Source organism: Neovison vison, chromosome 7, assembly GCF_020171115.1.
Source record: "Neovison vison isolate M4711 chromosome 7, ASM_NN_V1, whole genome shotgun sequence".
In the NCBI taxonomy this organism is placed as follows: Eukaryota; Metazoa; Chordata; class Mammalia; order Carnivora; family Mustelidae; genus Neogale; species Neogale vison.
Window position 1 is genome coordinate 166735201 of NC_058097.1, and position 24451 is coordinate 166759651.

The 24451-nt window shown below is 47.3% G+C and overlaps 1 protein-coding gene across 9 annotated transcripts in view; it reads left to right on the top strand.

Annotated features, from left to right (window-relative positions):
• The window catches only part of NAV2 (neuron navigator 2), a 397014-nt gene that overhangs the window by 152172 nt on the left and 220391 nt on the right, over positions 1-24451 (top strand). For 7 of the 9 annotated variants that reach the window (XM_044258951.1, XM_044258952.1, XM_044258953.1 and 4 more), the window contains exons 4-6: positions 6957-7029; positions 18055-18313; positions 23060-23128. In XM_044258951.1, the coding sequence (XP_044114886.1) occupies positions 6957-7029; positions 18055-18313; positions 23060-23128 (401 nt within the window). The remainder of the gene's footprint in view (positions 1-6956; positions 7030-18054; positions 18314-23059; positions 23129-24451) is intronic. The other 2 variants (XM_044258954.1, XM_044258956.1) reach the window with 1 other exon arrangement.

The window sequence follows — 24451 nt, forward strand, 5'->3', positions numbered from 1 at the left end:
TTGGAAGCAAAGTGGGGAAAGATCGTCACTGGAGGAATTTGAGATTCTTGTTTTCAATTTTTATATTTTTTTAATCCATATGGACCTACCCATTTGCTGTAATAGCAGAGAGACTCCTATAAAGATTTTTTCCTCCCTTTTCTTTCTTTCTTTTTTTTTTAAAGGAGCTCTTGACAACATCTTGGAAAGCTGAAGTTATGTTATATACAGTAAGATGGGTAACATTGCCAATTAAAGGAAGGAGCTGGGCGAGGCATTACAGCAGCAAGCGCCATCTAGCCCAAGTCCCACATTCTTCAGCTTTCTGTTTCAAAGCTGCCAAGAAGGCTAGAGCTGATGTGCTGAATGGCCAAAAGTGGGGCAGAAGGGGTGGAGCCCCACGTGCTATTGGGCTAGGATGGCTCCATGCATCAGCCAAGCAAGCAACAACTTTGGGGGCTCACAAGGGGAGATGCTCTTGACATCTCTCCATGTAAGAGAATTTGAAGTGCCACCTTAGAGTTCCCTCATTTCTGGGGTCTCCTAAAATGAAAATCATAATGGCCATGTTCCACCATCTCGGTCCCATGAGACTGTGTCTCCAGGACCACACTGTGGCCCATGAGGCATATGATCACGGGCTGGTGCTGGGCCCCAACACTGAGAGAGGTGTCCAAGTAACAATTCAGCTGGACAAATCCTGCATCAGGTCATGGCCTAGGAATGCAGAGGGAAGAGACAACACAGGTGAGGCAGGCATGTAGGAGAAGGACTTGCCCATAGTTCATTTTGCTTTCTGGCTGTTTGGTTTGGTTTCATGATTGCTCTTTCTTTCTTTCCTTTTTTATTTATTTCTTTTACTTTCTCTTTTCTATTTTTATTCTTGGAAAGGGGCAGAGGAAGGAGTGTCAGAAAGGCATGGTGGCCTGTTGGTTAAGAAGCAGACCTTCCTAATACATGTGACCACAGATGCTGACCTCCCATTCCCATCCCTCCCTATCTCCATGCCCAGCCCAGATGTCACTGGAGCCCCTACTTCAAGGACACTGCTTGAGCCATCCCAGACACAAAATAGCCCAGCTTCAAGCTTTTAGACTGGAAGGGCTTTTCCTGGCTGCTGTTGCCCTGGTAATGGTGGGGAGAGAGTATAAACTCCAAGGCTTCCCTAAGAACTGGAAGGAGCCCTGCCTTCTCTCTCCTGTGAGTTATTGAAGATGGCCCTGTGTGGCCAGGCCTCTTCTCTTGCTCAGTGTCCTATCTCCTAGCTCTTCTTCTCTGCCTGTTGGCCTCCAGTCATTTTGATTCTGTTTTGGTTATCAGGACGTGGTATGCTGTACATCCTGCATGGAACCTTCAAAGCCGTAGGTTTACTGGGTTTGGAATGGTCTGTCTCCCCGCTCTCGGGTCCCTCTTAACCTTAGGTCTCAGCTCACATTCCCCTTCAGTCGGTAAATTTTGAGCATCTGCAGTGTGCTCCCCCCTGTTCTAGGTGCCTGGGGCCATGTCAGTGAGCAGATGGACAAAAAGCCCTGTCTCTTTGAACCTCCATGCTATCTCTTCCTTAAGAAGTTTTTATTCAGGGGTGCCTGGGTAGCTCAGTGGGTTAAGCATCTGCCTTCAGCTCAGGTCAGGATCTCAGGGTCCTGGGATCGAGTCCTGCATAGGGCTCCTTGCTCAGTGGGGAGCCTGCTTCTCTTTTTGCTTCTGCAGCTCCCCCTGCTTGTGCCCATTGTCTGTCTTTTGCCTCTCTCTCTCTCTAGAAAATAAAATCTTTTAAAAAATAAAATTTTCTTAAAAAAGTTTTTTTTTAAATCCAACCCTCCTCCCCAGTCCCCTGGGTAGATGAGGTCTTCTAGTACATGAGAAATGTTGTCTCTTACTTGTGCATTATTGACTTAACGTCCAGTTCCCCCTTCTGTGAGGTCAGGAATTATTCACCCCTGTATACCCGTAGGTGTTCAGTAGGTAGGGAGTCAAGGAATGGATAAATGAATGGAGGAATAATTATTTTTGTTGACAAGTAGCAGCATCAGGTGTGGGCGTCACACTTCAGGAAGGAATTTGTTTGAGCCGATGTATGAGGTTCCTGAGGAAGCTACACTGTTGTGTTTTTAGACCATCCAGGACTTGCAAGTTCTTACTCAGCCTTGTCAGGGGTCTGGGTCTACCATTCCCAAGGCTCTGGGTATTTCATGACTTTAAAAAATGACTGTAAGCATGCCTGACTTTCATACAGCAGCTGTTTACCTATCCTCCCAGGACAGAGATCTCCAAGGGGCCCCAGTGAGAAACTCTTAACTCATGATAACTCGTGCCCCATTTGCTCGCACGCCCGGAGCCCCATCTTCCCTCTTGGGCCGGGTAGTGCCCAGAGGGATGGTCTTCGTTTGCATTTATCATTTTCATGCGCTTTGCACTCAGCTACACTGGTATTCAGAGAAAAATGCTGCCATGACAACTGCCACAACAGATGGTATTTGATCAGTCTCTAAGCTACGGAGGAGATATACAGCCGTTCTTCTGAGGTTTGCATATTTCACTTTATCATGAGACCCAGGCCAGCCTTAACCATGGTTGAAATGTGAAGTTTTCCATTTGCCTCCCAACCCTCCCCCTTCTCTTTCCAGTTGTTTGGCATTTGTTTTGATTTTCCTTGCTCTCTGGCTGTCCTGGGTGGAGATGGGCTCTTGGACGTGGGAAGCAAAGACAGCAACGCACACAGTCCGTGGAAGTTGCCCTGCAAGTCTCAAGTACAGAGATTGTTGAGAAACTATCCAGCTTGGGGATGGAGATTCCGATTGAGACTGGGAGGGAGCCCTCACTGTAGCCTCTCTCTCCTGGATCATCATACTCACAGATGGCACACGGTAAAGGCCACTGTGCATGTCTGTCTTGGTCTTGGTTTGTCCCCTTACTCTACCTGTGCCTGTAGCCAACCCCATTCTGCTCCCAGGGTCTCCAAGCCACGTTGTGGTCCCACTTCTGGGCTTTCCACCTCCACCCCACCTAAAACTCCAGAAGCTTCTTTCCAGAGCTCTTGGACCCATTTCTATGGCAGCGATGACCGCAGAAGCCTTCTCCCCCGGTGCAAAATGCGGCTCCCGCCATCCCCACCCCCAACACTGGAATGTCAGGCTTTGCACGGATTTTTGTCAGCTAATTTTGGAAAGTAGTTTATATTGGCTGCTATGTGTTAATGAACCACTTTGGTCGTATTTACATACTTTGCTGCTTAAGAGCCTTTCCCATCACTCTGCATTCCCACCTCTAATCAGATCTGCCTCTCACCCTGTGTGTCTGGGGAGCACATGCACCCCAGGGCTCATCAGCGCTAGGTCTGGGACGCTCTTGTGCTTGCTGAGGGCCCCCGGCCAGGCCCTCACTGGGTGTGGTGGCGGTGTGCAGTTTCAATGGTGCACGAGGATAGATTGCTTGTTTACTGTATGGTACTTGGAAGAAAACCTTAAGGTGAATTTCAGTCACAAGAGAGGCTGGATCAAAGAAACATTCTCCCCTTCTGATCTCCTTCCAAGTGAAGCCAGGAGGTTGGAATCCACATCTGACCCTATTCTGCTTCCCAGCCCCGCTCTCTTCCTGGGGTGCAGATGAAAAGAGCGTGGGTCTCAGCAGCCTGCCTTGTCAGGAGTGATTTTTAACCTTAATGGAACGTTATTAAAGAGTGGATTTGAGACTTGAGGAATGTTTTTTGAACTCCTTCTTTGAGCAGAGAAATCATAGTAGAAGGAAAAAATTCAAGGCACTTGATGGGCTTATGAATCGTCTTTTAAATGATGACCCAAGTTCTTATTTTTGCTTTTTTTTTTTTTTTAAGATTTTATTTATTTTATTTGACAGAGAGAGAGATCACAAGTAGGCAGAGAGGCAGGCAGAGACAGAGGGGGAAGCAGGCTCCCCGCTGAGCAGAGGGCCCGATGTGGGGTTCTAGGACACTGAGATCATGACCTGAGCTGAAGGCAGCGGCCCAATCCACTGAGCCACCCAGGCGCCCCCTTATTTTTACTTTTAACATATTCCAGGAGTGCGATGCAACCATCCAGACTCTGTCCCCTGCTTTATCTCCTCTTTAGGAGAAAGCATTCTTGGTGCCCCTAGACCTTCTCCCTCCACCTAACCAAGGAAGATCCTGATGCTTCCTTTGCTTATATGCTCTGATTCTCCCTGACATGGCTGGGAATTGGGGTGTGTGTCGGATGGCTCTGTGGACCCTAGAGACAAGGACTATGTAAGTGTGGGCTCCTGGACAGGACGAAGACTCTGCCCTAACATGGTCAGGAGAACCCAGCACAGTGTCTGGAACAGAGCAGACATCTACAATTATACTGATTGATGAAAAGAATCATAGGTTTCTCAGGCTTCGGACTATTGACCCTTTGGGTAGGATTTTTCATCCTTATGTGTGTTGTAGGATTTTCAGCAATATCTTTGGCCTCTACCCACTAGATGCTCGTTGCACCCGCCCCACACACTGTGAGAACACAGAATGTTGCCAGATGTCCCCTGGGGGTGGCAACATTGTTACCCCTTCTCCCAGCACTTTCCCTGCCCTGTGGAGAAATGATCTTGAAACTCTTTGAAAGAATAATAGGGATTTTAAAAAGTAACAGGAGGAAGAAAAATAGTCCAGGTAACCTATTTATAATTATTCATTCCTTTAGTAGAATTTAACATTAAAAGAAAGCCCAGTAGATGGCCAAATTGAAATGAACCAAGGGCTAGCCCGGCGGGAAGAAATTACATGTACTTTAAAATACAGTATGCATTGAATGCTCCATAAATGTGCCATGTAAATGTGCCTTATGTTCCTTGGAAAAAAATGTCTATAGAATTAGAATGTTGTAGTAGGGCAGTGATTTTCTTGAATACATCGGTGGGGGTCTTTTTGTTTGTTTGTTTTTAAGTCAATGCTACTCTGCCACACTGTTGTTGAAAAAAATGTAACCTACCCACATCAGCACACCTCCGTGACGCTTGCCAGGATAGATACCAAGTGTACTATTTTTGATTTTACATTAATAGATTCCCAGGCAGTCAGCTTTTTCTTTATCTCAATTCTCACGGGTACAATACTTGCCCAAACCTCACTTATCAGCCATGTGCAAGATACACTGAAGAAGCAGGATAGGATTATTCAAAGGAAAAAGGGATTGAAGAATTTTATATTTTTATCACAATTTAAATATTAGTCCCTCTGTGGGGGCAACAGATCCTTTTGTGTGATTTTGGTACATTACCATTGTGGGCTGTTGTGGAAATAAGGACTGATAGTTATTTTTCTCAAAATGTAACAGGGGGTAATAACATTTAGAGATCTAATTTTGATTACTTAAAATGTAAGCGGATTGCTTCAAAACGCCTTCTACAGGGGTTCTCCTGCCATTCTTCCTTCTTTCCCCTCCCCTTGCCCTCTAGGATAGTGGCACCTGCTTGTCATCATCAGTCCGTCTGGCTTGGAAGGAAGGAAGAGTTAAAAGCAATCTTGCTTTCCCTCCCCCTTTATATGAAAAGATTTTCTGCAGTAGTGGCAGGCATAACTCATAATATCAGCATTTATTTGCAGGAAATTGCATTTTGACCCTTTTTCCAAAGATGATTTAAAAAAAAAAAAAAAAAAAAGTCTCCCAGAGGAAGATCTTTGAGGGTGAGCTGGAGGCTGGGAGAGAGATGGGAAACCCGGCTAAAAACCATAAGGAAGGAGCAGCCTTGGGCTTGGGGTGGAGCGGAGTCTTAGAACGAGGGCAGTTTGATTGAGGTGCCCCCGTAGCTCAATTTTGTGTTTGGAAGGTCTGAAGACTGGGAGCAGAGAAGGAAAATGCCAGACACAGGGAAGAAGGACATATATTTCAGGAAGACGGTCTTGGAGCCAGACTTTACACAAATTAGACCTCTTCTTGCACTGTAGACTCTGCGCTCTGTGGCTATGAAGTCGCCTTCAGAAGATCGCTTGGGAAGGGGAAAGGAGAATGGTCACATGGACACTGTGAAAGACAGTCATTTATTCAAGATAAACCCTATGGGTTAAACACCCTTTTGAATGTATAAGAGTGCTGACAGAGCGTAGGAAGTCCGGTCAGGGGCAGGGGAGTTCTCCACGGTGAAATGCAAACTGTGTGAAATTCAAAGATCCTTGTGCCAAGTCAAAAGCGGTTTCTTTTATTTACGGTCACCATTGACATTAATCGAGCCTGAACATTTTCCCGTAGACCAAAAAATCATTAGCCTTGACAAATGAAGTCAAATCAGACCTTTGGGAATGACCTAATTGTTCTTTCCCGAGGGCTGGACGTTTGTTTGCCCTTGGCTGTGGCATCAGCCCTGGCAAGCCTGGGAGGCCTCCCAGACTCGGGCAGGTGGGTTCCTTCTTGTCACAGAACACACAAAGGACAGAGGGGTTCACGGAGGTCACAGCCCTCCCTCGTCATCTGCAATGCCCGCCAGCCTGAGAATTTTGTGAGTAAACACGGCCCAGAGCCCTGCTGAAACTCCCATTCACTGTTTTCACATTTGACAGCGTGCCTCCTTGGTGCTGGAAATTTCTCCCAGCTGCTGGTGGACGGGGTGGGTCTACTGTCCCCTTCATCCCCACCTCCATTTTTCTGGCAGCTGCTCAAATTTTCAGGATAGCTCTAGTGACAGTGGTACACATAGGCGCTCTCATTCCACTCTGGTTATTTTTGGTAGCCATGAGCAAGCCAGGGCCTTGACTCCTGGAACTGTGTGGTTGGGATATTAGGTAACTTTGCCTTGTGCAAGTACAGACAGGGAGTCCTGACCTGCACCCATCCATCCGTTCATCCATCCATTCATCTGCCACTGGCACGTCATTTTCCTCCTTGCGAACCTTAGTAAATGCACAGTGAATCCTGTCTTCAACATCACCCTCTGTTCCTGATAAAAGATGGCTCTGAGGAGGCTGAACCTTGATCGAGCGTCTGTCATTTCTTTTTTTTTTTTCCTAGATTGAAAACATAGATGCCTGCTTGAATTTCCTGGCAGCGAAGGGAATAAACATCCAGGGGCTGTCTGCAGAAGGTGAGTCAGAGCACTTGTCATGAAGCTGCCTTTTCATTGTTAGAAATGCCCACCTGTTACTTACTGATGACTTTAATACAGTTAAGCCCAGGGGTGCTGGTGTGCGCTTCTGGCTTTGTTTTCCTCCTGGTTTTGAGGCAGCTCAAGGCCTGTCTAGACTCAACTATGCCAACTTTTTGACACCTAAAGAATCACTCCAGGAATGGAGATCCCACCACGCCGGCCGATGTCTGCTAGACACAGAGGAGGGGTACTGGAGATGCAGCCGCTTCTCTGGAGGAGGGCTTAATCCAACAACGCCGATTTGATTCACCCGGCTAGCAATTCAGTTAATTATTAAGCCGGGCCTTATCTGTGGGAGAGAGAACACTTAGTCACAGCTTATATTTAAATTGCACAGTTCCCAGGGAAAAATGCAGAGTCCTTATCTCTTGCTTTTCTTAGAAGAAACAGCAGCTTTCTTAGTTCAAAAAAAAAAAAAGAAAGAAAGAAAAGAAAACACGTGATATATTAATGAGAGGCTGCGTTTTGACATCCTGATTAGTTTTTAATTAACTCCAATTGGGTGGCTAATTAGCACATTAGCGTGTGCTGGTGGTTTGCTATTCAATTAAGTATTGGTCTGGAGATGGCTGGTCCGAGTTCTCAGCCGCCTCGGGCAACGTCTCGCCCTGGAATCTTCCATGCGCTCTCTGGTTTGTAAATACAGGCAGCTGCCAGCCCAGACGCGGCCACAGGCCTCGGCAGCCTCCCAGCCTCATTAGGCTGCACCTGCCTCCAGTTTTCCCAGAACAGGTAAAGCAGTTTGGGCCTCACGTGACCTTTCCCTAGCAAGATTGCTTCTTGAAAAGATGCCTATTAGCATCGATTCTGGTGGTCAGGGTGGGGAGGAGGGGGGGCAGTGAGGAAGGAAGGAGCCCAGTGGAACAGGTAAGTTTGCAAGTGTGGCCAACTTGGGGCCCGTTCCTTGCCTCTGCCCTGCTACACGGTGAGAGCTTGATTTTCCTGGCTGTGTGAACGCTACTGGGGGCAGGCGGCTACTCCTGATGCCTTGTGGGTATGTCGTGCTGTGTCTAAATGTGACCTTTTCGATGCTGGGCCTGCCCCGGGTCAGGGGTGGACACACTGCTTGCAGAGGTCTCCATGGTAGATGTCAGCTGGTCAGCCCTAACCCTGGCTTTGAGAGCGGGGATCCTCGGAGGATTCCTTGGCCCTGGGGGATGGGCCCTCCTCTGTGGGGATGAGACCTGGGCTCCATGACCCATGGAATGCAGCTTGCTGGGGCGTGGTGGGGCTTGGTGTGGGGTTTCCATGGATAGGTGGGGAGATGCAAATTCCCATTCCGAGGAACATCATTTCCTTCTGGTAAAGCATTGTTGTGTTGGCGGGTGGGTGGCACTCACAGGCTCCTCGTGCTTTCTGGAAGGGGTCGGACCCCAGGCTTGTGCCCCCCTTCCCCCCTCCCCCAGCAGAGTATCAGCAGGGACTTGCCCAGAGTCCTGCTCAACAGAAAGGGCTCTAGGGGATGTGGACTCCATGTAAGTCACCTTCATCCATGTGGCCTGGAGGTGACACCTGGCCCCTGTGCCATCTATCTGCGTGTTTTCCTGTGCTCTGCCTCGTTTGTCCCCCTGAACCTACCCCGTCCTCTTGAGACCTTAAGGCACAGATTATTCAGTAAGTACTTGTTGAATAAAGAAGTACCATCCGCACTTCTCAGGCTTGTCTGTGAAGCAGCTCCAGCGCCTCCAGCTGAAGTGGGGACTCATAATAGCTGGAATGTACAGATGACAAAAGTTGATTTAAAGAGGTGCTGAGTGACATCCTCAAAGCCTGTAGCTAGTGAGCAGCAGAGGCAGAGCTGACCTGGGTCTCTGTGATTTCAGAACTCGTGTTCCTGGTGTCTTTTGGGATAGCAGAAGGGTAAAGTCGAGGCGTGTCATGTATAGGTGAAGGAAACCAGAAAAGATCTAGAACTTTCTTGGCCAGAACACTGTCTCAGAAGATGAGGCCTATCAGGGAGTCCCTCAGCTCCATGTTAGGATGTGTCCCGTGGGGGTCTCTGAGCACAGAAGATCCCACCGACCCAGTGTGTTGAGGTGTCTGTCATTGGGGCACAGCTGGGAAGTGGCTTCATGGTGTTTCAGTAATGGCCCCCCAACTGTGTGATGTGGAACCCCTCATCTTTCCTGCTGAGTCGAGACTCACTTTCTGACATCTTGGCCAGAACACATAACTCGTCAGTCATGGTCCATTATTAGAACAGTTTTATGTTAATGCTTATAATGGTATTGTTTTGGTTTTTTTAAATGTTTAACTTAAATTCAGTTTAATTAACATATAGTGTATTATTAGTTTCAAGAATAGGATTTAGTGATTCATTAGTTGCATACAATATCCAGTGCTCATTACATCATGTGCCCTCCTTAATGCCCACCTCCCAGTGACCCCATCCCCCTATGCACCTCCCCTCCAGCAGCCCTCAGTTTGTTTCCTAGAGTTACCAGTCTCTCATGGTTTGTCTCAACTCTGTTATCTTATTTTTCCTTCCCTACCCCTGTGTTCATTTGTTTTGTTTCTTAAATTCTACACATGAGTGAAATCATATGGTATTTGTCTTTCTCTGACTGACTTACTTCACTTAACATGATACCTTCTAGTTCCATTAATGTTGCTGCAAATGGCAAGATTTCATTCTTATTGATGCCAAGTAATATTCCATTGCATATATATATACCACATCTTCTTTATCCATTCATCTGTTGATGGACATCTAGGTTCTTTCCATAGTTTGGCTATTGTGGACATTGCTGCTATAAACATTCAGGTGCACATGCCCCCTCAGATCACTACATTTGCATCTTTAGGGTAAATACTCAGTAGTGTGATTGCTGGGTCATAGGGTAGCTCCATTTTCAACTTTTTGAGGAACGTCCACGCTGTTTTCCAGAGTGGCTTCACCAGCTTGCATTCCCACCAACAGTGTAGAAGGTTCCCCATTCTCTGCATTTCTCATCAACATCTGTGATTTCCCGAATTGTTCATTTTAGTCATTCTTACTGGTGTGAGGTGGTATCTCACTGTGGTTTTGATTTGTATTTCCATGATGCTTGCATTTTTTATGTGTCTGTTGGCCATTTGGATGTCTTCTTTGGAGAAATGTCTGTTCATGTCTTCTGCCCATTTCTTGATTGGATTTTTTATTTTTGGGGTGTTGAGTTTGATCAGTTCTTTTATAGATTTTGGATACAAGCCCTTTATCTGATAAGACATTTGCAAATACCTCTTCCTATTCCATAGATTGCCTTTTATTTTGGGTCTTGTTTGCTTTTAAACTGCAGTTTCACATTCTGCTCACTGCTCTTTTTCACCCACATACCCCGGAGAAGTGGCTTTGGAAGATTGGAGAGGGGGAGAGGGACCTGGGTGACTCAGTCAGTTAAGTGTCCAACTCTTTATTTTAGCTCAGGTAATGATCTCAAGGTTATGAGATTGAGCCCCACATTTCTCTGCCTCTCCCCTCCAACCCCCCAGCGCTCGCTCTCTCTCTCTCTCTCACACACACACACACACACACACACACACAGAGACACACATGCTTGCTCACTTGTTTTCTCTCTCAAAAAAAAATTAATTAAAAAAAGAAAAACAAGAAAAAGAAGAAGATTAAAGAGGGATCAGGGCCTAATGACTTCTCCCCCACCCCTCTTTCCTTTGTCTGAGCCTCTAGAACTGGGGCAGATAAAGCAGGCAAAATTCTGCTGGTTGAAGTCACTGCCTCTTCTTACAGAGTCCTAATTGCTCCTGTCCCTAGGCCAGAGTCTCTGCATGCCCCAGTGACCATGGACTTGCTCTCATGCTGTTCCCGGCACATTAGTCGTCTTTTGTGAGGTTGTCTAGCAATTCTGGCTCGCCCTCAGTGGGTAGCATTTATATCTGGTCCCCCCCCCTGCCAGTTCAGGCCCCTTATGGTCCCCAAATAAGGTGGTCCTAGTGACACTGTCGAGCTCAGTCTCCTCACCCCTGTATTACACACTACAGAACTGGCAGGAATGCGTGGGCTCCATCTTCCACTTAGAGTAGGTAGAACAGTCCTTCTGTCACCTGGAAGCCCCCACCATGTAGTTTCTCTCCAACTCTTTCCTCCCTGACTTAGGTGGCCAAAGAGGCAGATCTGCCAAGTCTGTGCTGAGTGGAAGTCCAGCCAGGGCCAGGAATGCCAGTACCCGACTTGGAGTGATTCTCTTGGCCCCTCTACTCCTTTGTCTTCAAGGAGCACAAGGACCTCGCCTCCTTTTCTTTGGCTGGGGGAGGAAATATCCAGTGTCTATGATCATCAGACATTGTCACCTTCCCCCACTCTGCAACACTTTGTCACCTAGAAAGATCTAGATTTTTGGGGGGTTGTGGGTTTTGTTGCTTTTTTTTGTTCATTGAGGCATTTTATTTGCTTGTGTATATTACACGCCTAGAAAAGGCATCCCAGAATTTTCCCTCCTGTGTGTTTTCGCCTTGCTGCTTCATGGTCCATGATGGCAGCGAGGTCGTCCATACAACGAAACCAGACTGGTGGATGGGAGCAGATCTTTCTGCTGTTTTTCTAAACTTTGAGTTTTACATCAGATCTAGTGCTCATCACTCCACCCTTGTTTAACCTGCCCTGAGGTTCACAACAACGTTCCCAGGTCTGTGACCATCAGTGATTTCAAATTCGCTAATGTAAGTGTGCTTCATCATCATAGTGAGAAACCGAAGAACCGTTTTTTGGAGCATGGCCTTGGAGAGAGCCCACCGTCGGAACATGACCTGGCATTTGCCTCTCTTTTCAGCATTGTTAATGCTGTTGAGGGCATCTGCCAGGATGTTCATGTGTAATTCATGGGCAGTCCCATTACAGTGACCCAAGAAGATGGCAGAAAGAATCCTCTAGATCTTACCTTGCCTTTTGAGGTTGGGGGATAATGATGGTGTTTGTTGGTGAGACAGATTCTGGACTAGTGCGGTCTTGGAGGAAGGTGACTGGCCCACACTTTTGTCAACTCCTCGAACTTCTAGAGGAAGGACCCTTTTTATCCTCAAATGGGCTTTTTTCACTTTATTCAATTTCAGGATTACAAGAAACCTCTCACTTGACATACTGTTAAATTATAGGACTAGAAGCCGTTTATGGAGAACCCATGTGCCAGTCAGTGAGCTAAGTGCTGTACATGTTTTATATCTTATTTAATCCCCCCAAGTTTTTGAGATCAGTATTCATTTTATCCCCATCATACAGAGGAGGAAACTAAGGCCCAGAGATATTAAGTCCCACATGGGAAAAGGGAGGCCCACAAGGTCAGCAGTGGCTAAGCTACTCATCTGTTTCAGAGGCCTGGTGTTCCTGTCGCTCCTCACAGTCTTAACCACCTGCATAATTACTAGAAAAGCATTATTGTGTTTAAAGAAATAATGTAGTTTTAATGCTTTTTGTTTTCCTTTTGAAGATGGTTGAGTGCCCTGAGGCTCCTCCTCTGATGAAAACCATGGGCGGTTGGAAAACCCCATATGTACTTCTCCGCCCTCTTCCAGTGACTAAAGCAGGATTTAGAACCTCGGGAGGGTGTATGCACCTGTCCTTGAAACATTGCAGCAGATCATGCCCTGCCCCAACCTGCCCGATAGAGGACCACAGAGCGCCTTTGTTCCAGGGTAGAGGCTGCGGGCCCAGGGGAACCCCTATGGAGACACTACTGGTTTGGGACACTTCCCCTGGACTAGGGCTTCTCACCCGCCCCCTCTGTGTTCGACAGTTGGAACCATCCGGTATCGTGGGAGCTTGGGCCTCACCCTAACCTGGGTGATTTTCAAGATCCCTTCAAGCCCTCCCCGACACACACTCCACCAGTCACGACCATCTGTAAACCTGTCCAGTGGGGAAAGATAGTTTTTACCTTTGGGAGCTTTGCAAACACCTGGCCCTGAGCCTGTCCTCCCGTAATGGAGGCGTGAAGGTCTGGCGGGTGAGGCAGATCCAATTTAGTTCAGCAAACATTTGCTGGGCACGTCCTGTATACCAGGCATAGTCTCAGCCATACAAACTTCGCTCCAGTTTCCATTAGTAAGAGAGCTGGGCTACTGGTACGTACACAGTAGTGACAAAGAAAGCCAGTGACTAGCTTGGCTTGGGGGCAGTCAGGGGGATTGACAGAGGCAGTGGAGTTTCGCCGGGGTTTGACAGGATACAGAGGCGTTCACCAGACAGGAAAGAAGATGGGAAGTCCAGACAGAAGACAAGGCGTAGGTAGTGTGACAGGACTGAAGACCCCGTCTTTATCAACCTTGAGGACTGGAGGAGACAGAGGCAGGAAGATCCTGCCAGGTGCCTCCAAGAAGGAGTGCATGATTTTGAACTGAAGTTGGTTGCTGACCTGATGAGTTCAGACCTGGTTTGGCCAGAAACCTAGATGTTGAGCTTGTTCCCCTTTTCGTCTGAGCCAGAAAGCTCAGGTCTTTCTGGTCCGTCACAAGAAAAGCAGCAGGTGGGTTGTTTCCATTTTCTCCTACCCACATCACCTGTGTGGCAGGGAGTGGACCTGATTCTGTTCCTCACCAGAAGGGGCCCAGAGGCTCTCCCACACCCTTCATCCATGCCACTTGCCCCGTGGGTGTAGTCATCGACCGGCTTGGTGAACAGGACACAGAAGGGCTGCAGGAATGGGGTGGGAAGTTCTGTGGGGAGCGTAGGTTATGCTGATGGAGGAGCAATGCCTCAGAACCCACAGTCCCGGGTCAGCTGCGTAGGTCGGACGGCGCTGTAAGTTAAGAGAACTGGATAGGAATTCTGACTCCACGGTCTGGTCTGAGCTGGCCCTGCCTTCCTCTGGCTTCTGGCCCATTCTTCCTTACAAAGCAGATTTCTTTGTATTAGATTATCCCAGTGTTGGTGCCTTTGTAAACCAGGCCTGAGGTTTCAGTAATGCTGGAAGAAAAGGACTCTGTTTTTTCCTATCCTTCATGCCTGGTGTCCCTGTACAGTATCTGGGCACATTCATACCAGCTGGTGGGAGCAAAGAAATCAGTCGGAACTGGAGGGAATTAAAGAGTCCAGGTGCTACGGAATTTATTGGGAATGGAAAAATGACTGCTGTAGCCAGTTCAGCGGACATGGGTGTGGCCACAAACAGAAATGCCATCAGGATTCTCAGGCAGAGGTAGACACCAGCTAGCTAGTGTAGAGTCCATTCTAGCTAGGTCTGTGGTTTTTTCCTTTCTCTAGAATTCTAGAATGAGGACAGCTGATCCAACATAAAATGATACTCTTTTTCCAAATCTTGGGAAATGTCATGAGGGAAACATTTTTTTTGTGGGCCGATGGATTGTGTCGTTGGCTGGTCGGTGCCGCCCGCTTACCAGGCCTCGTGGAATGCAGACACCCTCCCCTCGGAAATGTGGGGAGAACACAATTCCAGCTATTTTGGGTACTGTCTGTTGTAGACCACCCATGGCAAAAAACTTTGTGGCTTCCAACCCCAAACAGAGCATCTGCACCTCTCCAGTTTTTGTTCTCTGGGAAGAAAAGGGAACAGTCCAGACATCCACCACCTGGGGAGCGGGCCTGGAAGATGTGGTCTGTCCATACAACTGGGGGTTACTCAGCAATGCGGAGAACGAAACTAATGACAAATGCTCTAACGTGGGTCATTTAAAAACATGTTCCGTGGAAGAAGCCACATGCAAAAGACTACACATTACATGGCTCCCCTTCCAGGAAGTGTCCAGAAGAGACAAAGTTTGTAGAAACAGGAAGCAGATTCGACATTGCCTGGGAATGGGTTTGGGGACTGACTGCGGATGAGCCGGAGGACTCTGTTTAGGGTGATGGGAATAGGCAAAGGTGACAATTCGCTGAAGTGACTGAAAATCATCACACACTTAATTTTCTAGATACAAATTGCCCCTGGGTAAAGCTGTTTAAAAGAGAAATGGGGACCACCTGGGTGGTTAGTTGTCCCATCTCTTGATTTTGGCTCAAGTTGTAACCTTAAGGTTGTAAGTTCAAGCCCTTTGTCAGGCTCCTTGCCGGGTATGGATAGTCAGCTTGAGATTCTCTCTCTCCCTCTCCCTCTGCTTTCCCCCTGTCCTAGCAGGCACATGTGTGCGAGGGCTTTCTTTCTCAAACCAAAAAAAAACCCAAATTGGAAGTTCCCCATTGTCTTTTGTCTAATATGAGATCATTCCTGGTTGATTTCCTTCTCCATGCCTGTGCCTGTGGCCTCAGGGGGAATCGACAGCTTCTTAGTCTTCCATTAGGGACAGAGCCCTGTGGTGAGTTCTGAGGAGGCTGTAGGTAGAGGGGCCGTATTTTCTGAACCAAAATGGGAAGTCGAGTCAGGCAGCGTCCTGGGTGCTTGGCATGCACATGCATTTTCTCATTCAGTGGTCACTTAATTCTCGTAACAAGCCTGTGGGAAAGGTGCAGTTTGGCGTATGCTCGTTTTAAAGAAGGAAACGGAGGCCCCAAGAGGTTGAGTCTTCTGAAAATTCAGTCTATAAATGATGAACTTTCGAGATTCAAACCCGGGTCTTTCTGGCTCAAAAAATCAGTGATCTTTATCATGAAAAATCCCCCCTGCCAAGAAGTAGTATATGTGTGGGAAGACTATTTTTTTGACGGAGAAAGCAATGCTTAGGAACTGATGCTGAGTTATGAACAGTAAGGGACTCAGCAACCGCAGTGGGTAGAGAATACGACAAAGCTGTCTCTTTTTGCCCTGGCTTGGACTGGCCTGCCAGGAGATGCTGATGTGGACATGCTTGCCTCTCGCAGGGAACAACCCGTCCGCCCCTGCGTGTGCTGAATCTTTATAGTTCCTCCCTTCTTTGTTGTTCTTACGTGGTTCTAAAAAATGTATTTTGGAATGTGCCAAACATTCCATAATCATAGAATACTTACAGAAGGATAAGGAATACTTATATGCCCACCAGCTAGCTTAATAAATAAAACATTATCTGCTTGTGCTTTTAAATGTACCACACATGATGGGTAGACAAGTAAAGCCAAGTTACACAGTGTGGGGAGACCAGGCTTTGAGAGGGAAAAACCTAGATTCAAATCCCAAATCCCAGCTCTGTAATGTATTTCCTTGGAGAGGTCCTAAAACCATTCTGAGATTCTGTTTTTCTGTACAAGAGGGACGTTAACACTCACTTCCCAGATTGTAGGGATTGAATGAGATCATGCTTATTAAGAGCTTAACCTGATACATACTAATTAGTGGTAGTCCTTGTTCTTATAAACTGTATAACCTGGTAATGATCAAAGGTACTAAAAATAAATCTTACATAGATTTCGCCAATCCCCATGATTAGCCCTACTTTCTCCCTCCTGTGACTTTAATTTTGAGGCAGCAAATGGTTCCCCAGGTTCTTTAACAGGTGCTAACCTGCATGCCAGCTGAACGACCTCCAGAACCCTGGGGGGTCTCCGCCAGCTCTATGGGGCTTTCTCTGCTCCCCAGATTGCACAAGATGGTTTATAAGCATCCTCCTTTGCCCAGGCCAGTCCTAGCTTATACCTGACCCCCTGGCCTAATTAAAAGCTCCTCCCTTTCACTCTCAGAAGCATCATGATTTGCATGATAAGTCCCAAGATGACCCCAGTAAAAACTGTTTCTAAGGCACGAGCCCAGACCTGTATGGGAATCTCATCCAGGATTTGGTTGGGGGGGAGGGGGTGTTATTAGCAACCAGGTCCAGAGAAGGCCTTCACTGTTCACAGTGCACTTACACAGATAGGCTCTGACTGCATCTGTAGGACAACCTTGTGTGATGGGAAAGCTGTGTCGGTATTGCCAGTGAAGTGCAGAGAGCCACATTGTGTTGTCAGTTGTGATCTCCATTTCTTGGGGCAGTCATTCAGCCTGGCCTGCTCGGATCACACCCAGGACACTGGCAGGCCTGCAGGGAATGGGATTTGTTTCTGAAAGGATCCCATTCATACCCTCTGCCCTGCAAGGGTCCTGTCTCTTCCCGGCCCGGGGCTAACCTGGATGTGTGCATTCCCCACACAGGGGATGTGCCCCTTCCTCCACCCCACTCCTTCTAACCCCCTCGCCAGTTCAGAGAAGGAAATTCAGCCTCCGATAGAAGCAAAGCAGAGGGAGCCCCCAAGATTCCTTCTTCCTGTCCTTCGGGCTGGGTGGCCCTATTACTTTACCCTCAGAATCGGTTCAGTCCCCGGCCATTGCATCTGGTGTTAAAAGAACATAAAAGAAGGGATTCCCCGAAGAGAAACACCCTCCATCCATAGCCTCTGCCTGTGAATAAATATTTTATTCCTTCTCAGCAGCTTTTTATGCATGCCTTGAGGCAAATGTATTATAACAGCTAAAAAATTGTGTTTGGAATAAAAATTTTCTTACCCCCACTCTGTTCTCTCTTTTTTTTTTTTAAATACAGAATTTTGTGTGAGTTCTTTATGAAAGCAAGTCCCCTATGGCCGATCCCACACCCACCCCAAATGAGTGATTTAGTAGATAAGGGAGACACAGAGCCATGTGTCTGAGGGAAGGATGCTTGGGTAGAACGGAGTGAGGATTTCTGAGTGGGGTGGGAATCCCTTGGCGTGCACGGAAGTGGCTGGGGGCACAGAGCATGGACTGGGCCGAGCCGCCAAGTGGAGACCAGCGAGTCTCCCCTCAGCGTTTGGGGAGCACCTCTGTCCGGATTGGTTGCTTTGCCTGAGAACAAGCATGGTCTTGCTCAGGAGTCTGACTTTTTTTGGTCGTGTCCTTGCTGAGAATTTCCTCCCGGCACCTGCCAGACATCCAGTTGTAACTTGCCTCGTGTATCCGCTCTAATCCCAGTGGGGGAGAAGCAGCTAATTTCTTTGTGGCCGAGGCCTGACTCCCCCCCCCCCCCCCGACGGGGATCCCCGGGGAAGTGTTGAGGAAACCTGTCCTGTCCTGGAGAAATGAAACCCGTGAGCGAGAAAGGGCTCCCAAGCTGGGACTCTGTGTCTAAAAGCATCTCTTTCTTGTCTTGCAGAAATCAGGAATGGCAACCTCAAGGCTATCCTAGGCCTCTTCTTCAGCCTCTCCCGCTACAAGCAGCAGCAGCAGCAGCCCCAGAAGCAGCATCTCTCTGCGCCGCCACCGCCCGCCGTGGCCCAGGCGGCCGGGGCCCCCTCCCACTGCCAGGCTGGCAGCCCTCAGCTACAGGGGCCGGCCACCCCCCAAGCCCCGGGCCAGCCTCTCCAGCCGGCGACACATCAGCAGTCAAAAGCGCAAGCCGAGATGCAGTCCAGGTGGGGGCTCCCCGCCGCCCTGTGACTCCATGGTCCCCAGGGCGCCCTTCCCCCACCCACCCCCACCCCTACCCCCTGCCCCACTGCAGCTGAGGCCAGGAATGTTCTCCTTTGGGCCCCTTCCGTGCTGAAGACTACTGGTAGTGGGGGGATTAGCCTGACCTTGGACCGGATGTGGCGGGGCTGCCTCCTGTGCCTGGCGGAGATGTGCACTTTTAGAGGTCGGACTGGCCAGCAGCCAGAGCTAATGAGCTGCTCTTGCCTAGCTCTGGCCTGTGTTGCACATGCTCCTAGGCAATGAACAGCCCCGAAAATAGACTTCAGACTGGTTTTGCATGTTTGCCTGTAAGCTGGGTGTTCGGTGTTCTATGCGTGACTCATTCTGCTTAGTGGAGGCAGAATTCCTGCTGTAGATGCCTCTGCTGCACCAGAAGAGAAATATCTAGAGCACAGAAGAAAGATGGACAATGCTTAGCAAGGAAGGGGGCAGCCACCTTCCCAGAGAGGGCCGGGGACTGGGTTTTGTTAACCTTGCGAGAGAGTGGTTAGTGGCCTTAGCTGTGGTCCTCTGTTTTATAAGATTAGGGTGTGAGTGTAGCTCATGTTCCCTGGGGGCTGATGCCTGCCAGTGGAGTTCTCGGTGGAGGATGATATGCAAGCACAGGGCCAGGGTGCTTACCACCTAGTGGGTTACATTGGGAAGAGTTGCACTCCTCAACGACTCTGCAGAAGATCGCCTTGTAGAACATTCGTTTTAATGGCGGAGGGGGAAGAACGGGGATTTGGAGCTAGAAGATTTTTGACTTATAGTAAAATTCTAGAGAAAAGTCCACAGTAATTGTTTAAAGCCGTAAACCTTTAGTTAGCAAATCATCTAAATGTCACTAATTAAATTGATTGCTTGGTTTCACTTAACATGTGCTGCAGAGTAATGACTTTTGCTTTCCAGTCCCCCCAAAGCACCAGTGTTCATAACTATAGGGTTTCTCGTACACGTTTGTACCCTCAGCAGCCCATCATAGTTGGACAAAGCACAGAACAGTTCCAGACAAAACAGGTGCCTTATAGATGGTTACCGCTTTTTCCTTCCCCTGAGAAGTGCTACTTCCCACTTGTGATGGTGTTAAAACCAGCAGTGATGGATGTGTTGTAAATCCCCTCATTAAATTATCTAATTATATCCAATTTACATTATGGAAATTTATAGGCAAGCAGAAATGCCTGGACTAGTAATGAGGAACAGAGAGCCAGGCAGCGAGCACCTGCACCTGACCTGAAGAACCACCTGAGTGCGAGCCATCCTCTGATCAGAGGTCCCTGATGGCCCTGGGTGATTGGATGACCAGGATCTCATTGCCCACACTGTATTCTACAGGGTGCTTATTCCCTGGATGGTAACTTGCAGGAGAAGGGCTCCATAAGGGGAAAAGTTGGTAAATAATCTGGCTTGAGTTGTTAGAACTGTTTCTACGGGTCTACTCAGCTCCTTGAATCTGCCAAAAATGCATTCATTTGTTTAGTTAGTGTTTGGATGCCTTCTGTTCTAGGCACTTGGGGTTCAAAGATGAATGAGACCACTAATGTGCCTACTCTTTGGATTTTCCTAGAGGAGGCAGGAAAATAGGGAAGAGAACTATCAGATAGTGCTACTACAATAAGATGACGGGATTCAGAAGGATTAGGTTGATAATTTAGGTTGGACTGCTAGGAGATTCTCTCTGGGAATATGACACCAGGGTAGAGATAGGGATGACATGGAGCAAGCCATGTGAAGTTTAGGTGTAGAATAGATCAGCCAGAGGTTGCAGCTGGTACAAAGGCCCTGTGGTATAAGAGACAGCTTGGCAGGTTGGAGGACCAGAAAGAAGGCTGGTGTGGCTGGAGCTCAGTGGGTGAGGGGAGTTGGACAATGTGACAAGCAAAGCAAAGCCTCCATCTACATCGAAGATAGTATGACCTGTGGTCCCTGCAGTAGCCTAGTGCCGTGACCCTGAGGTCCAGTCACAGAGTGCTAGCTAAACTGGGGAAAGAATTTGCATTTCATTTTATAGGTAGCAGGAAGCCACTGGGGGTTCTTGAGCAGAAGAGAGACTTGATCTGATTTAGAGTTAAAAAATTCTTCTTAGCTCCTCTCTGGATAATAAGACTAGGAAGCCTAGAGATGGAAGGAAGGAAGGACCCCAGGAAAGAGGCTCTTGTAGTCCTCCAGGGGACTGTGCTTGGACCAAGGGGTGGAGCAGATCTGTTGATGGACCACTTCACGAGGGTGAGCCAACAGGGCTGCGAATCGATGGTCAGGCTGGAGTGAGGGAGAGCATCACAGATAAAGCCTAGATTCCTGACGTGAGCAGTGGTAAATGGTGCTATTTATGGAGGTGAGGGAGCCTGAGAGAAGAGCACGTGTGCACTGTGAATCTTCAGAAGGGGTGGTAGAAAGCATTCCTCCGACTTAGCCTCAGAACTTACTTCGTAGATCTTCTCACTGCATACAAGGAACATACGTTGAGCAACGCTGGGCTTGTGTCACTAAGCTATGCTAGCCCGAGGCACCCACTCCAGTGGAAGGCGTATGTTTTCTTAAGAAAACCAGATGTTCCAGTCAGGACACCCATCTCCTAGTAAGAAGAAACATTCTACTGTTAATAAAGGCTTTACCTAAAGAAGAGCCAAACTTACTTAAGCCAGGATCCATTTATTCCAGAGTGATTCTTAACCATCATGGCCCCCTGACTCAGTACTGTGATGACATGGATTGACCTTTGGAGTTGCTCTGTGTCCTCCCTCATCCTTTATCTGGCCCAGATTGGGTTAGTTCCACAGGTGAATGGTTTCCCACATTATATACTGATTCTAATTTTACTTCCAAAGGATGATCATATCCTCAAGTTCGAGGGATCTAATATCCCATGCTTATGCTCTGGCTGTAAGTTTAAGAATAGTAAAATGGCAACACTGGCTTAGTTCCATTGTATTTCTATCCCACATTTTGTCTTTGGTAACCAGAGCCCCAAGGGTAATGGTTTGGACGCTTGATCATCGGTGACAAATGTTGGCGCAAGCCCGGAATGCCAAGTTCCTGTCCCCTGTTAGAACTGTACCTGATACAAACATGCCTAAACACTGCACCTCTTGGGATAGGAAATGCTAAAACCTGGCAGCTTTTCCATGAAATTTGTTAAGAAAGGAGTCGTGGAAGCTGGCAAAGGCAATTTGAGCTGCTGGCATGAGGGAATCCGAGCAACTCCTCCATGATGGCCCAATGGAGACTCACGTTTACCCCTTCCCTTCAGCTCTTCTCATTAATCCATGTGAGGCCAAGAACTTGATCCACATTTTAGCTCTTGAAATTCCTTACCAGTGCAGAGTCCAGGAGAGGAGCCCATTCCCCAAGACTCATTTTCCTTTCCATCTATGTCTACCATATGTATTACTAATATTCAACTGGTCAGGAAAAATCCTGGTAATTGCTTCATTTCTTTTCTTCTTCTGTATTCTCTCTTCTCTCTTCCTTTACTTCCAGAGTCTAGTAACACCAACATTGTCTTTCTCACCTGAGACTGCTGCATAGTGTTCCAAAGAATATGTGTTGAGATACACAGGTCGGTATAGGATAAACATGGTATAGGGTGTATGGATACAAGAAAGATAAATATTTCTACCTTTTATAAGGCAGTAAGTTTACCTTTCTATTAAACTCAATCAAGTTTCCTCACATGTACAGATTTTTTTTAAAGATTTTACTTATTTATTTGACAGAGAAAGATTACAAGTAGGCAAAGAGGCAGTCAGAGAAAGAGAGAGAGAGAGAGAAGCAGGCTCCCTACTGAGCAAAGAGCCCAATGCACGGCTTCACCCCAGGACCCTGAGATCATGACCTGAGCCAAAGGCAGAGGCTTAACCCACTGAGCCACCTAGGTACCCCAACATGTACAGATTTTTCATCCAAACCCTAGAACTTAGCAAGTTCAGAAGTCTTTAAACGAACATTTCTTTATAAAAAAAAAAAAAAGAGAGAGAGAGAGAGAAAGAGAGAGATTTACTTATTTATTTGAGAGAGAAAGCAGGCTCAGTGGGGAGGGGCAGAAGGAGAATGAGAGAGAGAATCTTAAGCAGATTTGGAGCTGAGCATGGAATCTGTGTGGGTCTTGATCCCATGATCCTGAGATAACAACCTGAGCTGAAGCCAAGAGTCAGATGCTTAACCAACTGCGCCACCCAGACGCCCCTTAAATGAGCATTTCTATACCACTGAGAGTGAATCTTCCCTAGAGCAGCAAAACTTGCAAACATCTATACCCTTGTTTTGGGTCAACATTTTATGGCACATTTACCTGAAAAACACGCTGGTAGAGCAAGTATGTGAAACAGAAACATTTAGATACTCTTAGAAAGGTATAAAGTTTGTTTACTTGTCAGACACCCTTCACTTCGGTGTCTTCTGAGGTGAAGAAGAAGCCTTATATCCCAAGTAGCAGAAAAGATATTTGGCATTAAAAAAAAAAAAAAAGAAAGAAAGAAAGAAATCACAGAAATTCTTAGAAATCTTGATAGCCATTTCTTCACATTGGCATTTTGTCACATCAGAAGCGTTAGAGCCGGAAGGAAGGCTGTGTATAGTAGGAAACGTGGGCAGAGGGCGAACCAGCCGTCCCCACTGTTACCTACTCCTGTTAGTGGTGTGTGTGTCTAACGTATCTTCCCTCCCCTCACTCATCTCTTCTACTGTTTTTCTTTCCCATCATGCAGTGCGTCATCCAAGGACTCATCTCAAAGCAAAATCATCCGCTTCACTCTGGGTCAGAAAAAGATTTCTAGGTTAGATTTTTCTGTGTCCTGCAAAGCATGGTTCCAACCCAACTCATGGATCCCTTTGCTCTGGCTAAGTTTCCTTTCCATCCCTCTCCCTGTTTCATGTTTGCAGTTGGAGCAAACCAAACGTGCTTTGGCTACTGACCCAATGTTGGAGAGTTTTGAGTGTCTGGGGCGGGGCGGGGGCGGGGCGCGGGGGGAGACGTCATTGAAAAGGAGTGTGTATGTGTGTGTCAGAGCCTATGTGAGATGAAGCTGTACATACTGCTTCTGCATTTCTTTGAGTTGGCCTTTGATTGTTCGCTCATCAAAATCCTTTCTGATTTAGGGAAAGGTAAGTTTTTAGGTGGATTTTGTAGTTGTTTTATGATGAGCTTGGCTCCCTGCTCTGGCCTGTCCCTGATCCCACCTCACCTGCATCCCTTTTGTGTGTGTGTGGTGCTTTTTATTGTTGCTGTTATTGCTAAAATTACTAATGTGGGATTGGTTTTCTTTTGAATTCTAGAGAATGGAAGCATGACTCCCATTGGTGGGAGGAGACAAAGCAGCAAGGCAGCTCTGTCTCATTTTCGTTTCTGGATGCTCTTTTGTACCTTGGAGAGATTGCCTCAGTCTCCTAAAAATAAGCCTTGCCCACTAACTAGTTCTCTTGACACAGAGTTTTGCATCTACGGCCTCGTAGGAGGACCCGTTCCAGGGTACGGGAAATTGCCGGTCATGTCTTTGGGATCCACTGTTCTTTTAAACATAGCAAGAACTAACATTTTTGAATGTTCATTATGCACCAGTTTGAATGCATTCTCTTATTTAATCCTCACGTCAGTCTTCATATGGCCGGTCATGGTATTGTCCCCATTTTACAGATGAGAAAATTAAAATCGAGGAAGTTAGGTAAGTTACCTAGGGTGACACAGAAAGTACATAAAAGCAGGATTTGAGCCCAGGTATCTTACTCTAGAACCCTCACCTTAACCACTGTGTTGCACTCCTCTCTTCCTCCCCCCCGAAATCTGGTACTTAGGGGGTTGTCGAGGCTGCTTTTAAAAATCTTTGATTTCAGACATTATCCTCCGTCTTTTGCCTCCACTTGTAACATCCCAACAGAACCCAATGCTGGGGTGGAATTGCTTCATTTACTTTTCATTGAATTCTCACTTAAAGCTAAAGGGAGACCCTCACTGCATTTGTATCTGTATTTGTGTGGCAAATACATTCTGAATGTCAGCCTGCTGCCCCACTCCGTCAACCTCTAGGTCCCTTTTCTAGCCAGAGCCTTCTTTTCCTTTTCTAAAGGGTTACACATTGGGAGACCCAACTTGGGGATCTGCC